The sequence below is a fragment of the Gadus morhua genome, chromosome 16 (assembly GCF_902167405.1).
Source record: "Gadus morhua chromosome 16, gadMor3.0, whole genome shotgun sequence".
NCBI classification, from domain to species: Eukaryota; Metazoa; Chordata; class Actinopteri; order Gadiformes; family Gadidae; genus Gadus; species Gadus morhua.
The window spans coordinates 30,070,211-30,087,341 of NC_044063.1; the positions used below are offsets into that span (position 1 = coordinate 30,070,211).

General features: G+C 41.7%; 1 protein-coding gene across 1 annotated transcript in view; it reads left to right on the forward strand.

The window, feature by feature from the left end:
• Positions 1 to 17,131, forward strand: part of LOC115560968 (eukaryotic translation initiation factor 4 gamma 1-like) — a 77,129-nt gene that overhangs the window by 3,560 nt on the left and 56,438 nt on the right. The window contains 2 exon segments of the mRNA XM_030380675.1: positions 15,739 to 15,852; positions 16,300 to 16,386. Coding sequence (XP_030236535.1) covers positions 15,787 to 15,852; positions 16,300 to 16,386 — 153 coding nt within the window. The 5' untranslated portion in view covers positions 15,739 to 15,786.

Below are 17,131 nucleotides of genomic sequence, written 5' to 3' on the forward strand. Positions count from 1 at the left end.
GCAGCTGGTTGCAGCTCGTGGCTCTATTTAAATTTTGCGGACGATGCGTTACAGACGGTTGCAGCTCGTAGCTCTATCCATGACCCGCTCTTTATATTTCGCGGGTCATGGATAGATCGCGTCAAACATGCATTATCGCGATGGAGCAATATAACTAAAATCTCTATTGTAGGCCATTTTTTATCGTTTATATCGTATATCGTTTTTAACGCGCATTCCTAGATGGTATTACCAAAGCCTTCATTTTATGAAGGTACGGTTACACTGCTGGGGCGAGCAGGGGGCCAACATGGCAGATTTAGGCTAATGCAAAGCTCAGGATGTAGAGTGGACCAGGGGCTTACACAACAACATTTCCAGCAGTATGTTAAACTGGCAATGGTGGAACTATTCGCTTGCCCGGCTCGGATGTCATGGACGAGGCGGGGGGGCGTTGGTGGTCACCAAGTCTTGGTTCTTGCATAACGGCCCCTCCAACACTATCCTGAGAGAATGTTGTCATCTTGTGTAACATGCAAGTGGTTGACTACGGCTTACAGTTTGCGTATTTCTATAATTTTTAAATTGCACAGGGAAACGTTGTTGGTAGGATTCAGTGCCCCTTATTAACCACCACTATACTTCCTTTCCCAGCGTTTGATCCAGTTTTGCAGAAGCCCCAACGTTGCTGTGTGTTCATTAGGGCTGCAACTAACGATTATTTTAATAATCGATGATTATTTTTCGATCAATCGATGCATCGGATAAAAAAAAACATTTGTAATTGCCGCATCTTTATTCAAAAACTGAACATTGCTTCAAATTCACAGTGCAGACTGAAGTGTAAAAACACTAGGTTATTGCTCCAACGTCCCGGAACTATTAAAAGTAATATTAAATGATAAAAGAATAAAAAAACATTACTGGGATAACACAAAAAAAACATAGAATGTATGATATACATTTATATATACACAGTATATAAGGGATGTCCATGGTTAACCAGTTAACCGATAAGATCTTTAACCTGTAAATACTAACCGTTAAAAATAAATTTAATCATCTTAATTTCTCTCAGATGACAGGAGATTGTTAATTTTTATTGATATTGATACCATTTTCGAGACTCCTTAACGATCCAAGTCTTTATTGATACCACTATTGATACTTTTTTATTATTTTGTTGAAATAGAACTTGTATTATTGCTTTAATTGCTGATAAGATGATCATAGTTTTCGACCAAGTTTTCGCCAAAATCTCAAATTTCTTTTTTTGTGTGTTGCATTAGAACACATCAATCATATCACTGAGCCGACCTGAACACATCACATTTGACACTGTTTGTGACTTTTTTTTAAACTAACTAGCTCTATATCCTGCGGATTTTACCATGGATTTAAAAACTGGATTACTATTTTTAACTGACGGAACTTTCTACACCTTCTGGTTGTGTGATTACTACCGCTGCTTTGAATGACTGTTGATGCACGCGTGCCAACTCCGAGCCCGTCTGCACACCGTCTGCAGCGGCAGCAGCTGACAGTTTTTGGTTGGACTAGACGGATACTGAGTTGAAGGAGTTTTTTAACCCAAAGTCAGTGATGGTACAACACTTTTATATAGGCCTATTGTCCAGTGTTAAGATATGACCAAAATACAAGCTGTGGTCGCTCACACTAAAGCTCGCTGTGAGTGTGCATGAGCCATGAACCAACCTGTCGGCGGCTGGCTGTAAACAGTGCCGCGCCTACGAGTGAAGTATTACTCGTACGACTCAACGAATCGATGACCAAATTCTTTGCCAACGCTTTTAGTAATCGATTTGTATCGATTCGTTTTTGCAGCCCTAGTGTTCATAGGGCTGTGGCATATTGTCAAGGTGCTACCGTGCCTTCTGTTGCATTACCACCCCCTTTCCAGTCAGTGTTTATTAAAAAAAACAAGCCAGTCATCCCTCTGATTCAAAGTCTTTGCAGTCTTAAAGATCCTATATCATGCTTCTTTAGGTTTACATGCCTGTGTTAAAAATCCCCCTTATTATTTTCACTGTTAATTTCTGCAAATCCACTTTCAGCGTCTTTCAAAAACTGTCTGATTTGTATCATGTCGCACTTAGGCCCACCTCCCGACTAGCCCCCGTCTGCTGTGATTGGTCTGCACGCCCACTTTGTTGCGATTGGTCGAACGCTGTGTGCATGTGTCTGCAAATTCACACCCCCGAGAAGTTATAAACATTCTTAACTTTTGCACTGTTTCACGCACTTATTGAGGGGCGTTCTCAGTGGGCGCAAATATTCCCACTGGCTCGTACTTAGATTTCTCTAGCTTAGCAGACGTAAAACATGGATACGTATACGTACGACATATTACAGTCCAAAGCAAAGGGAAAAGTAGAAAAAGCACGATGTCACCCCTTTTATAGGAGACATATTATGGTGTTTTCCCAACAAGTAAACATAGTATTTGAGTTCCAGAAAACATGTTTTTTAAGCTGTTTGCTGGAAATATCTTTTAGGAAAAGAAATCTCGCCTACCGCTATTCCCCTCTTTTTCAGTCCCTTCAGAATGCGCTGTTTCTGGTGTCTCTAGCTTTTATGCAAATGAGCTGCTGCCCATTGACCAATGAGCTGCCAGACTGAACCACAGCGTGGAGGAGAAGAGTTTGTTGCCGTTTGCGGACTCCGGGAGCTCTATATCTATATAATATAATATAATAATAATATTATATATTGGTAATATAATATTATATCTAATATCACGGCCAAAAGCTATTTGCGCCTCGGATGATATTATGAATCATAAAGACAGCGTCTGACGTCTCTGGCACTTCCACAACAAGTAAAGACTCGTAGTGGGGGATATCTCGGCCATGGTTGAGAAGAATTGGGGTAAAGTAACTTTGGCCTTGACTCTCTGAAGTCCATGAAAAGTGACATGGAGGAGAAAGGGATTGCACTCCGGGAGCTGAGCTGCCGGACTGCCACCGAGCTCCCCGGTGGCTAAACAGTCGAGATCAGATCCAGACAAGGCTGCCTTTATCACAGGTCAACCCCCGACCCCCAAATAACCATGCCAAAGACTCCATACACAACTATCCCCGGAGAGATTGAAGCATTCACAAAATAACACAATAAATAACCATTAGTAATTATTATAGCAATTTAATTTTGTAATGGGAACAGCCAGAGACATCTGCAGCACAATACAGAAAAAGAAGCAATCAACAGTTGAACAGCGCTTTCACGCTTTACATTCCGATCTTTCAGGTGAATCAACTGCGAAAGAGGTTACAATATTGGAGCCTTTAAACTCATAATTAGACAGTCCCTCCAGGATTTCGCAGGCCTCTTTTGAGATGTTTGCAGCCTAAAATGCCTGATGTTGCGTAAGCTTTTCCAAAAAGTTGAGAGGAAATGGAAGTTGTGATAAAAGTTGCGATTTTCCTGATGTTATATATGAAGTTATAACTGCAACTTTCCCCGAGTAATTTGTTATTACTGAGAAAAACATTAATTAAAAGAACAAAAATACTGAGAAATGGTCCTATGAATAATTGATTCTTGATTCTTTCCGCGCAGGCAATTGACTTGGATGCAACAGCCTGTGTCATAGTGATCTGCCTCGTCGTCTGACGTCCTGCCTGCAGTTCTCTAGTAATGTTTTGCGGTGGCAAAATGCTCAATGGAAGATTTATGCTTATGTTCCACCACAATGTTGCATGCAGTGCAAAATAATTTTCCCCTGCTTTCATGTAGAATACTATGGAGGACCACAAATGTCACAGAAATAGTTATAAAGAAATACAAAATACTTCATTATTTGATATTTTAATGGGCAATAAAAAGAGGAATAATAAAAATGATTTACAAATGAAATATTAATCCATCAATAAGTAGCTCAAATTAAAATGGGATTTACAAAAACAACTTAAAACAGTCAATAAGTACATTATTTAAAAATTCGTTAATTAATTCATAAATAAATGATGCAATTTAAAATTATATTTGAAAATGCAGTTTAAAAAGAGAAATAAATAACTGGATTCACAAATAGGATTAAGAATACAGATTTTAATCAGAAATTTAAAAGGGCGATTTCCTTGACATCTGCATTTCCATTTCCCCGCTGCTTTTCCTTTTCCTATTAGCTATTCGATTTGCTTAGTCATTTAGCTTCTCCTTTTAGCCTCTCCATTTAGCCTTTCCATGACACTTTGGGCCTTGCACTGGTAAAACAATGCAAATTAGCCATGGGATGTAAGCTGCTCTCTGATTGGCTAGAGAGCCGCACCCGCCTCAACACTGTTTAAATGCGGCTGGCATATAACTTATCTTCTTAAAAGGGTCGTATTGGCGCCTAAAAAGTGTTTAGGCGGGTGCGGCTCTCTAGCCAATCAGAGAGCTTGCTACATCCGATGGCTAATTTGCATTGTTTTTTTTGCAAGACCCAAAGTGTCACGGAAAGGCTAAATGGAGAGGCTAAAAGGAGAAGCTAAAAGACTAATGCCGCTTTTCCACCGCACATGTAGCTCGACTCGACACGACACGACACGACTCGACACGGTAGCAGCACGGGTCCTTTTCCACCGCAAATAGTACCTCCTGGACGTGGGCGGGGTCGGCTGCGCGAAAGGGCCGTGACATATTTTTGTACGCGACGCAAACAACACCTACGTAACCCACACATGGACAGAACCCACATAACAAATGAGGACATCGATGCGATGGTATTCGTGTTCGTATTATTAGCTGGCATGTTGAAGAAGTTGAAGAAGTGGAATATGTTGGCTGCGGCGCTGCTATGGCTGTTACCAGCATGGTTGCCATGTCGCTCTCGTGACTTCGTCACACTCTCTGGCCAATCAGTGGCCGGCCGTCTGCCGACGTCACCTTTTAGCATCGGCTCAGCCGCTTGGAACCTAGAGCGAGGCGGTACTAGAAAAAGCAGCCACTTCAGGTACCAGATACCATGTTTTTGCGGTGGAAACGCAAAAAATGCGAGCTGAGTCGAGTCGAGTCGTGTCGAGCTGGTACCATGCAGTGGAAAAGCGGCATAAGCAAATCGAATAGCCAATAGGAAAAGGAAAAGCAGCGGGGAAATGCAAATGTCAAGGAAATCGCCCTTTTAAGTGTCTGATTAAAATCGGTATTCTTAATCCAATTTGTGAATCCAGTTATTTATTTCTCTTTTTAAACGGCATTTTCCAATATATTTTTAAATTGCATCATTTATTTATGAATTAATTAATGAATTTTTAAATAATATACTTATTGACGGTTTTAAGTTGTTTTTGTAAATCCCATTTTAATTTGAGCTACTTATTGATGGATTAATATTTCATTTGTAAATAATTTAATATTTAATTTTTTTTATTGCCCATTAAAATATCAAATAATAAATTAATTTGTATTTCTTTATTATTATTTCCGTGACACTCGTGGTCCTCCATAGAATACCACGATGCTGCTTTTCGCGATCTTTCGCAGTTATTTTTGTCGGCAAGTGTGAAACGTTGGACGCGCGCATGTAGCATGAATGCTTGAATCGCTTGAACGTAGTAAACACGGAAGTGAGGCGGAAGGTAGTTTGTCTACGTCAGTTCAAGACGACGCTACTGATGGGTCAAATTTTCGGGAAAGGTGCGGTGGTTGGTTAAAATTGCGACACCGCACTGAATTCGGGGTGATTGGTTGATGTTGCGTTGAAGTTGAAAATCGCAACATCGCGATATCCTGGAGGGTCTGATTAGAGCACGCTCATGTGTCTAATGAGATTCTCGGGCACTTTGCTGGGAGCACAGGTTCAGTCTGGGTTTCATTTTGGAGGTCACCCTCCACGCTCAGTCGGGGTCTGTACTTATTTTTGTTGTATTGTCAGTATAGAGAAAGTCTTTTCACATGGGTAGGTAGAACCTAGATGTATGATCAGATCACCAGGGGGTTGGGGGACTTGCATCAACCTCGAGCCATATAGTTAACGTTACATGGATTAAAAAATGTAATGCCAATGTCTCTGATCAAGCAGCTCACTTTTATAAGTGTTTCTGATTGGTAAAGCAAAATCACAGAAGCATGCTCCGTTTGAAATTGTTATTTTATCTTCAGTATCACAATCCAAATCTATCCTTAACATTAACTACTGTTTTTGAGCGCAGAGCAAGGTTTTTGTGAACAGCAGGCATGTGGAGAAGCAGGGTCAGATCGATGGGAAAGAGACGGCAAACTGGTTTTGAAATTCAACGGTGCTGATTAACAGGCTGATAGGGAGGACATTCTGCTCACCAGAAAAATCTCTTAATGTACCGTAGGGAACAGGTTCTACAGATATGATGCTCCTCTACAAACAGCGCATAGACTCCATCTGAACGGAGACTCTGCCTCCTGCCTATCATTTCAATGTTCATACAACAGCTCTACCACTGTGTTTGTTGCTTGCTGTAGTCCAAGTGGGTAAACAGATTATCTGCAAATTAATTTAAAGACATTTTTGTCTGCTAGATAGTTTCATTGTCCTGATTAGCAAAACATGTCTCAAACATAATATTTTGCAGGAGAGGCAGAGTGCCATTCATATATAATAGCCCTTTTATATTGGCGTAGGAAAAACACATATTCGATAATCCCTTCAATGGCCAATATCTGATCCGATGGCATACAGGGACAAGCCTGAGGCGCCACGCCGTAAGTGTTATTTTCTTTTGATAGACTGGTCCTTACGCAGGCCTCTTCTTTATGTTCTCGTCAACACGCTCCATCCAGCACAGTGAAAATAAGCATGTCCTCAAGTTTTCTGTCCGAGCTGTATCCGAGGAACACAAACTGCTGGGCATGGTTTGATATAGATCTGTTTATTCATCTAACTGAAAAGCATCTTTCCCCTTCTTCACTCGGTCAGCAGACCTTTCATGCCCTGGGCTGTGGCGGAGATGTGCCGGCCAGCGGGGCCTTCGGGCAGCGGCACGGACTCAGCTCACTGTAGCTAAAGCAGCGGGGTTGAAAGAGTTTCCTGGATTGTGTTGGCTTTTTTGCCTGTTTGATTTAAGAATGCCACCTATGATGCCCTCTGAGCTTTGCCAGGGACAATTGTTATGTTCTAGCAGGCAGCCCTTCTTTGGCCGAGAAAGCCGACCTGTTTGGCAGCGAGGGAGGGGTGCTTGGTTTTCAAGTGTTGTAGCATATTTACAGGCTTTAGGCTTTGGTGTGCAAGCCCCTCGGAGCATACAACCTATTGGAGGTGCTGTGTTCGTTGACAATCAACGACAATTCCTGTCGATACTTTCCACACTCAGAGCAAGGCTCAGCATCCACAGGGCCGCCTCCTCGGTACAAGATGTCTGCGATGGAAGGGCCTCTCCGGTCTCCGCTGCTGGTGTCTGCTAGGTCTTTGGTCTCAAACAACGGTTCATTTTGCTGACAGAGCTAGGCTTCTGGTTTGAGCTCCGCGTGAGTTTGCTACGTGGACGTTATCAGCGCCGTAAATAACCTCATTAATCTGTCATAGGCTAGTTACCTCAAGTCGGTAAACTGAGGACATATTCTCTAATAGCTAAATTGTATTATTTTATTTATCTTTCATGACAATTATGGTTAAAATCGGCTATTTCTAATTGTTAATAATTGTATTAACAAAATGATTTGAATAAACAGCTGTGTGCACACATGCACACACACACACACACACAGTGTGTCTCTGGTAGCTACTAGCGGTGGGGAGGTATGTGGTTATCTGGTAGTTGATTCGGGGGCGGCAGTAGCTCAGGAGGTAGAGCGGGTTGGCTGGTAACCTGAAGGTTGTTGGTTCGATCCCTGGCTCCTCTAGCTGAGTGTCGAGGTGTCCTTGAGCAAGGCACCTAACCCTGACTGTTAGCTCCCGACGAGCTGGCTGTCGCCTTGCATGGTTGACTCCGCCGTCGGTGTGTGAATGTGTGCGTGAATGGTGAATGTGAGGCAATATTGTAAAGAGCTTTGGGTGGCCAATGGTTAGAAAAGCGCTATATAAATGCATTCCATTTACATTTACATTTACATCAGGCTCTTTTGGGGTTGTGTTGATATTCACTTACTCTATTTGTTTTTAAGCGCTGCTGCTGGTATAGGGCAGTGGTCCATCGACATAAGGTTTCATTTCACTGGACCTCACCTTTCAATAAGTGTTCTCCAGCCACTATACTGAACCGCGCAATAGATCCGTTGTCTTGTTCAAAGTGCTGTTTTTCCTACTATGCTTGTATCTTGATATTCATTGTTACTTGTCACTGTCTCTCTCTGTCTTTGCTGTTTTAGGAAAACCGTTCCTCAGAGAGTATCCCAGCAAGTGGGACCTAAATACATGTAGGTACAGGTGAGCGTGTGGGATAACATCCTTTAGTGGGCCAGATTGGATTAGGAATAATCTTCTGTGTAGGCCACCCTACAGTCAAATATCTTCTGCATTAATGATCACTTTTATTAATAAATGTATCTCCATTGTATTTTTTTGTTATTTATCAATGGTTAAGGGCCTTTTAACATGATTAGAATTTAGGCATTTAGCAGATGCTTTGATCCAAAGCGACTTACATCAGTTAATGCACACATTGACACCATGCAAGGCGACAGCCAGCTCATCAGGAGCAGTTCGGGTTAAGTGTCTAACATGTAGTATAATGTGTAGGGATGCACCGATTCCCCTCTTTCTCAGACCACATACTTACATTTGGGTACTTGCCGATAGCGAGTACCGTTACGAGTACTTATTAATACCATTACAGTTTAAAAAACTGTTATCACCATGGTTACGACCCATGGCAACTTTGTAATACTTTTTTATTGCCGTTGTTGTGTAGGAGCGTTATAATTAGCAATGCTGTGTATGAAATGTGCCACGCATTTACATAGGTGTCCGGGAATCAATAATTACTGGTCAGACGGAGCTTCACCATCCACACACACCATAGTAGTGTGTGTGTGGTACGTTTAAGAAAAACAAAAACTGTCTCTCGGACGACGCAGTCAACCGCTGCCCCTCCATCAACCAGCTCCACACATCCACACACACCGCCCAGACAGAGATCCACCTGTCCAGACACACACCGCCCAGATAGAGCTCCACACGTCCCCGCACACCGCCCAGACAAAGCTCCACACACGCGTCGCCCAGACAGAGCTCCACACATCCTTCTAACCTGTTATCATTTGGGAGCTATTCCATAACCGGAATACCGGGCGTTTCAGCTGGGGTATTAATTCTGCACATGCACCCAACGTTGGATATTTAATTTATTTAATTGAAATGCCTGAAAGTTGTATTCCATGCTTGCTCTAAACATGTTCATTTTATTTTCATTTATCTAAACCTATACAGAACCTCAATGCACTTTAAAAATAGGTATTTTAAAGAGCTGTGCTTTTTTACTAGCTCCTGTCTTTTCCAATTACAAATCATCAAGGTGAACTTAAGCTGGGAACAAATCGGACAATCAGAGGTCCAACTGTGTTACCCTGGTCTGGTCCTAGTGGGAGTAGGGTTGGGTATCGTTTGGGTTTTATCCGATACCAGTGCCTACTCTTTACTTTTCAAACGATTCCGGTGCTAAAACGGTTCTCGAACCGGTACTCAAAAAAACTAAACCATACACACATGCACGACTTGTTATGAGTTTCACATTAAGCAGAAAGTCAGCAGACAATGAGTTGAATGGCAACAGTGTTTGCTAGCTTACTTGATATGCAAGATTTACGGTTGGCATTCAATTACTCGACTTACCAGAAGAGGAAGGCTGCTGTGAGTGCTGTGACTGATAAATATTTTTTAAAATAATTACTAGAGCTGTCAAGCGATTAAAATATTTAATCGTGATTAATCGCATTAATGTCATAGTTAACTCTAATTAATCTCGATTAATCGCAAATTATTTTTCTATGCTAAATATCCCTTGATTTTTTTGTCCCATAATTCTTCTCATTTGAATTCTCTTATCAACATGGTGAAGTGCATCGGCTTGCCTTGTGCAAATGATTTTTTATTGATAACAACATTGGCATATACAGTGATCAAAACAGGACGATACAAAAAAAGAGCCTATAGTGCAATTAAACGACTGTTTTGAACAAATGTCATTTGAACATAGCAGTCAGGCTACTGCTTCTTTGTTTTGAGCCAAAGAAAAAAAAAAAAAAATTTTTTTTCTTTTTTTATAAAATAATTGCGTTAATCGCGCGATAAAAAATGTAACGCCGTTAAATTTGGTTTGCGTTAACGCCGTTAATAACGCGTTTAACTGACAGCTCTAATAATTACAAATAATATTAATTACTCGCTGAAAGCATGCAGGCACGCAGCTATGCTGCTCGCGTTTACACTTGCTTGCATGGCACAACATTACTGCCAAAGTCATATTAAGTAATATAACGCAGGTGCGCAAGGCAGCCACAGGACACGCCAACATTGTTTCAACCGCTCTGTACCGCGCCACATTAATTCCCAAGTTTTGAAAATAAATTAAAGGGTAATTCCGGTGTAAAATGGATTTGGAATATGTTTTGGATGATAACGAGTTGAAACGTTCGTTTTGGAGCACAAAAGCCGCTTATAGACGCTTTCTTCAGTTGGCTGTTTTTAGCCGATTCTATCAAAACGCTATGAGCTTGGAACGATGGGGGCACTGGTTATGGTAAAAACTAAATCGCTATTTTAAACCACTTAAAAGGCTAAAAGTAGGCCGAAACGTCTTTGGTAGTATAATAAGGGTCTTAAGTAGGGATGGGAATCGTGAACCGGTTCTTGTTCAGAACCGGTGCCGAGTCAACCGATTCCTTGGAATCATTAGCAAGCCTGCTTAACGATTCCGCTTATCGGTTCCGGTCGCGGCAAATGCGTCATGACGTCACACACGCTGCTTTGTTTTGGTTCAAAACGCACCAAACATGGCGCCGCCGAGGAAGAAGCGCCCAAATTCAGTTTTTGCTCTTTTTATCATCAGGGATACTTTTGTGGATAAATAAAGCACCAAAAGATATAACAGTACATTTTTAAAGATGCAAACAACATTGCACTATTTGGAACCATGGAACGATAGTGAGCTAGATTTAGGGACGGCTGCTGAAAGCATTGCAATATCTCACCATGATAGTGATCTAGATGGAGAGGCAGACAGCTGCTGAAAGCATCGCAATATTTCACCATGATAGTGATCTAGATGGAGAGGCAGACAGCTGCTGACAGCGACGCAATATTTCACCGTAATAGTGATTCAGACGGAGGCAGACAGCTGCTGCCAGCGTCGCGATTTTTGACTGCGATAGCTTGTCATTTTTTAATAATAATACATATGCCGCCAGCTCAGCAATGACGATATTAAGATCTTGATCTTCTGAAGAACAGTTATCTGTTGGTCGAACACACACGGCAGGAGAGATTTTCGGAGGCTGCTCTAATTTTCGTTCAACACGCCTCACTGTTCGCAATGCCTCACTAGAAACAAGCTTTCCTATTTTTTCGAAGGGGATGTCAGACTCGGCGCCACAAAGTCATTAATAGATTCCCGTCTGTAATCTGCGGATCGCTTGCACTAGTTCTGGTGGTTAGAGGAGGTAGGCTCTGGTAACATGGAGCTGTTCCTTGTTCACATGGGCTTTAGACATTTAAGTGGTAATCACAAGTTTTTTTTACGTGTCCAATCAATAGTATGTTGACAGAATTTGCTAGAATTGGCTCAAGCTAGGGTCTAATTTTATAGTTTGAAGAGGGCTTGGCCGTCTCAGAAGCATTGTCAAGCTGTGAGGTGACGATCCTCTGCCCCCCTCCCGAAACATCGATCAAAAACGGAATTATGTTTTTATGCCTACTCGTCTGTAATGTTACGATTATTAAATAATTTAGGATACTACAATAATCAGGCCAACTTTTGATTTTATTTCTTTATTAATTTCAGCCAAAATATAGCCTGGAAGAAATCAAGACCCACATCTAGAAAGATAATGGGTCTGGCAAGTTACGCGAGGGGCGGCACCAAGCATGCATTTTAAAATATCACTGGACGCAATTGGATAACACTAAGACCAATCAGAAGAATACAAGGGTTGACTATCTCTAGACCAAGCCCCCAGGAGCAGTGCAATACTTCCACAATCCACCAGTGCTCAGTGGCCAAGCCTGGTATTGCAGCTGTTTTAGCGGGCTGTGGACGGGTCTCTCAATTCATTGGGGTCCGGAAATAGATATCGCCGTCCACTCCAATACAAGTGGGGAACAGGAAAGTGTCTCCGAAAAAATGTCTGGATAACAATCAAAGGCTCATAATTATCTTTATACCATGTACTAATAAAATGCAAGTTTTCTCTTTAAAAAAAAAACGCCTCCTCAAGCGTTTTATTAGCCGTTGTTTGCAGGAGAAGGAGAGGTGGGCAGTTGAAAGGAGTCGTAGTGAAACAAATTTTGTTTCGGCCCGGCATCCGAGAGGGCTCAGTGCTCGGCTCCGTTAACTTCTCGTGTTAGTCTTGAGTGGTTATTATGAATTTTGTTCTAAAATACAAAAAAAATGTTTATATACAAGGTGATTTTCTTTATTAGGTCAAAAAGGGACAAACTAATCAAAAATAATAATATGAATGATTGTTAAATAATAAATGTTGCCCAAATGGCTGGAGGAGTGTAATTTAAAGATCACATATAGAGAATCATCGGGGTTGCAGTCATTTATACTTCCATGGTCAGTAAATAATGCACCTGTGCTTACTCAGACCTCTCGCTTATGATGCTACAATTCTAACAATGCTAGAAAACGAGAGTTTTTCGGCATTCGGCATGTCATGCACTAGGGCGTGGCTTGAGACCTCCTTTATGCGGAAGAAAATCTCTCCTTGATGTTGCCCTGCACCATTGAGCAGTTTTCATAGGAATGAAGGGGCGGCCATGATTTAGTCCGCTGTCCTTTCTTTAATAGGACCATGATCTAGACCAGCAGAGCTAACCCATAGATAAGACTCTTGCCGTATCCGGTCAGTAAAACAGCAGTGCTTTCGGCCCGCCTATTTTCAGATACACCGATGTGATTGGTTAATGTTCTGGGCCAGGGGAATCGGGAAGTGAGTATATTGCTCGTTCCCAGAGTGACTCGCTGAGCAAATTCAAATTGTGCTCTTGCGAGAACTGTGGATTTCCAGGGTATCCAAAATATGGAAAATTGAGCAAATTCTGCAATATTCCACGTTTTTAGATTTTTAATACCAGATTCCGTGATTCCGTCCGCAATTTCCGCATCGCAGATATCATAGGGCCCAATTCCTGGCAATTTCATTAGAATGAAATTGCCAGAAGTTGCATCAGCGATTCTAGGCAGAAACATTTTCACATTCATTTGATCTTTCCTCACGATCCGCTAGCTTTCTAGCCCATAAGCAGGCCGTCAAAAAAACGCATTTCTGAGGCAACCTATGCTCCGAGATTGTACACAACAGAAAAATGGTACTACCATCCACTCAAAACCAAAATAAATAGTATTCCAACCAATCACTGACATGGGGTGGGTGTTGTGGGGTTTTGCGCTGCGTTCATGATAGTTTTTACTGGATGAACGAAACACGGAAGGGAGGGGCGAGCTGGCTCTGTTTGTTTGGGATCTCGCTTCACATACAAACAGAAGTGACGTCACCCACCATTGCTGATACAATCTTTAATATATGTACTTGTCTGTGAACATGATTTCAACCGTCATCAAATACGTTTATTTGTTGTTGTTTTGATTGAGTTACCCCGAGCTGCAGAAATGACATGCAATGACTTTTAACAAGGGTAAGGTATCTGCATCAAGTTGAGTGACAGCCACCAATCCTGAGGTGAAGTCAGACGTGTTTAAGTCATGAATAACCACACTGCACATATTGACCATAAACACAATAAGCTATCATTACATTCTGGCAGTTAAAAATAATGGAAACTTCAGAGACCATTCGGGTTAATGGCTTTGCTCGAGTTGTTCCAATACCAGTATCGGAAATGCCCCATTTGCTGCCCAAAATGCAGTATCAGATTTCAGCGGGAACGCAAGTCTATGCGCCGATCCGATACATTTCGTAGCTCATTTACTACACAAGCAGAGAACATCACCAACACGTGTTATGCTGCGTTAGTTAATGGTCGGAGGTTGGAAGCAGTGATGCCAGTAACGCGATACTTAGTAGCACGTTACTGTAATCTGACTGCTTTTTTCAGTAACGAGTAATCTAACTCGTATCTATTTCTAAACCAGTAATCAGATTAAAGTTACTTATCCAAGTTACTCTGCCTTACTATTTTGGTAATTTTCATAAGGAAAAATATTTATTTTGCTTTCTTCTTGCCCTCCCGGTGAGTGACAAGTACCACATATGCGACAAGTGACACGCAGACGCGCAGGAAGAATTTTGACGGGTGTGCGGGGGTACACTTAAGTATTCTAAAGATACTTTTACAAAGGCTCTCTATTCTGCAGAGCACTCTACAACTTGTTTTTCGTTGTTGTGTCTGGCTGTGTGTGTGCGTGCATGCTATAGTCTGATTGGCCAATACACATTGAAGATACTTTTTTTTTTTTAAATTATTGTATTTTTTCAGGAAATTATTATTAAGTTAAACTTAAATTGTCAAGAGATACATTGTTGACGTTGCACTTCAAATAAAGTGGGTATTGGCATATCTGGTTGTAATTTTTATTTTAACGCAGCAGGGGGTTTTACTTACCTTGTAATCTAAAATACTTTTTAAAGTAGTAATCAGATTAATTTTTCAAGGTTACTGTGGCAGCACTGGTTGGAAGTCTGGGGTTGGAAAAGTGTCAACTTCGACCAACTGTGTGTTTGAGCTACCATGTCGGAAAAAATGGATGCTCACGCTGAACTGCAAGAATACAAATGTATTATGATTCTAAATGTTAATGATCTAGTTTGACAGAAAAATAACTTATTTTTCAGTCAAACTAGAGTACATTTTGTCTACAATAAGTGAACCACTTAGTAGAGGAAACTGGGTCCATTCTGTCTGTCTTTTAAAAAAATGTGTTTACCCTTTCAAATATGCCGTCTTTTACCCGGCATGGTCCGCGCGTTTACACTGACCGAGGTAATATACCGGCCTGATTTTGCACGCCAATTTATTCTCTCGGACCCTACACACATTGGCGGTATAATTTTAATGTGAATGTGATTAGATGGCTTCGCTGTTCCAGGGGCGGGACTTGGGTAGAGGTTTTGGTTCTGTGTTTCGACTACAACAGAGACAACTTAGAATATCAACATGAATAGCTCTGTGAGTGGAGAGACGGTGAAATCCACGAGCTGCTGACCATCATGGGAGAGAAGGTGATGCAGTCGCATTTTATGAAGACAGGGAAAAATGGTGCGATCTACGAGAAAGCAGCATAGGAACTTTCCTAAGGAGGCATTTGTCGGGACTAAAAACAACATAAGTGGTCAGCAAAATAAAGAATATGTTGACATTTTGCACTTGTAAATAGTTAATCGCATTTGTAGCCTACACAGATGTATACTCATTTTTACATGCGAGTGTCTTGAATCATGAAAAAATAAAAATATTCAGCCAGCTCCGTGACAAAGGGGGATTTTACCCCCTCGGTTTTACACAGGCAAGACAATGAAATTGCAGGGTGTGCCAAGCCGCGACCGTACCGGCTTGGCAGTGTGAAAATGCCTTTAGTTTATGGTATGTTGCAGGCATGAAACTAATGAAATGGTCACATACTAAATAATTTGGATTTAACAGACAAGTTTCTTCTTTTTCTTCAGATTCCTACACAGGTCTGTGTTCCCCCTCCTCATGCAGAACTCCATGAAATGAATAAAGCACCACAGCCTATAGCAGGACCCCCGCACCCCGCCCCCTCCCCCGGCCTCCCACAGGTAACCTGCACACACCTTCGCAGCCGCTTCAGCTCAGCTTTGACAGTTGGAAAGAGTGCAAGAACAGGATTTAGATCCTACCAAAAAAAAAGTCTCTACGTTCCTCCCACATGGGGGAGGGCTGTATTTCATCTCTTATTGATGGGCATGACAGATTTCCTGAGCGAATAGGGATGAGATGCCGTGTGTGGTCCAAGATCTACAGGGGAAGCCAAATAGAAACAGAACTCACTAACTAACCCGTATCACTAAGTGACCGAAATGCTTACTTTAATCAATTATCACTGACAAGGCTTTTATATCCTAGTACGCTCAAATGAAGGCTCAATAATCCTACCGACAATACCATTTTCCGCACTAACTTTGCTCTTACCGGTCATTCCCTCACTTCATATCTCTGTGTTTGTCCCTCTCTATTTTGCTCTCTTTCTCTTTTTGAATCTCCAGGCCAACTTTCCCCCTGGGCAACCTCCCTCCATGGTCTTTGCCAGCCCACCGCCTCCACAAATGAACCCCACACCTCAGCCCCGACAGGTATGCCCTGGTCACACGCCCCGTGTTCTAATCATTCAAGACGCTTTTCACTCATCACTCAGAAGACTTTTCATCCTCTTATTTGGGGGTGTGCAGAATGAAGGGATATTGTGCAGGGTTCCCGCGGATCCTTAAAAAGTCTTAAATTCATAAATCGAAAAATAAGGCCTTAAATAGCATTAAAAAGTCTTAAATCCATCTTTCAAAAGTCTTAAAAATGTTTACACATGGTAAGTAGGATTTTATGATTGTAATTAGTCTCAAATCTAAAAAAGAATAGTTAACATTTTTTATATATATCTAAATTAGGGCTGTAACGATACGCGTAACGAAACCGAATTCGCGACACTCAAAGCCACGAACCTGTCTCGCGTGTGAGAAGGCAGAAGCGCGATACGCCCTTTCTAACTCTCCGGTCAAATTGTCCGATTGAAATTTGCTAATAAATTGTCTAAATAATAGTCTGCTGACACCGCCCCCTCTTATCGATGCCGTAAGTTTGCGACGAGATGCCCTCTCTGTGATGACTGCTCTCCGTGGCTACGGAGGATTTCATTTCTCCACAGCCGTCGAAGTCCTCATATGCGATATGAACGACATATATCCAGAGTGGGCCAAGCGCGAAAAAAATTGCCTGGGTGATCCCTGTCTCTATTGTTTTGTGTGATTTGACCGGCAGTTGGTCTGCTTATAGGTCGGAATGAAGCGGCCACCGATTATTGACAGGATGGGTACTTTATTTTAC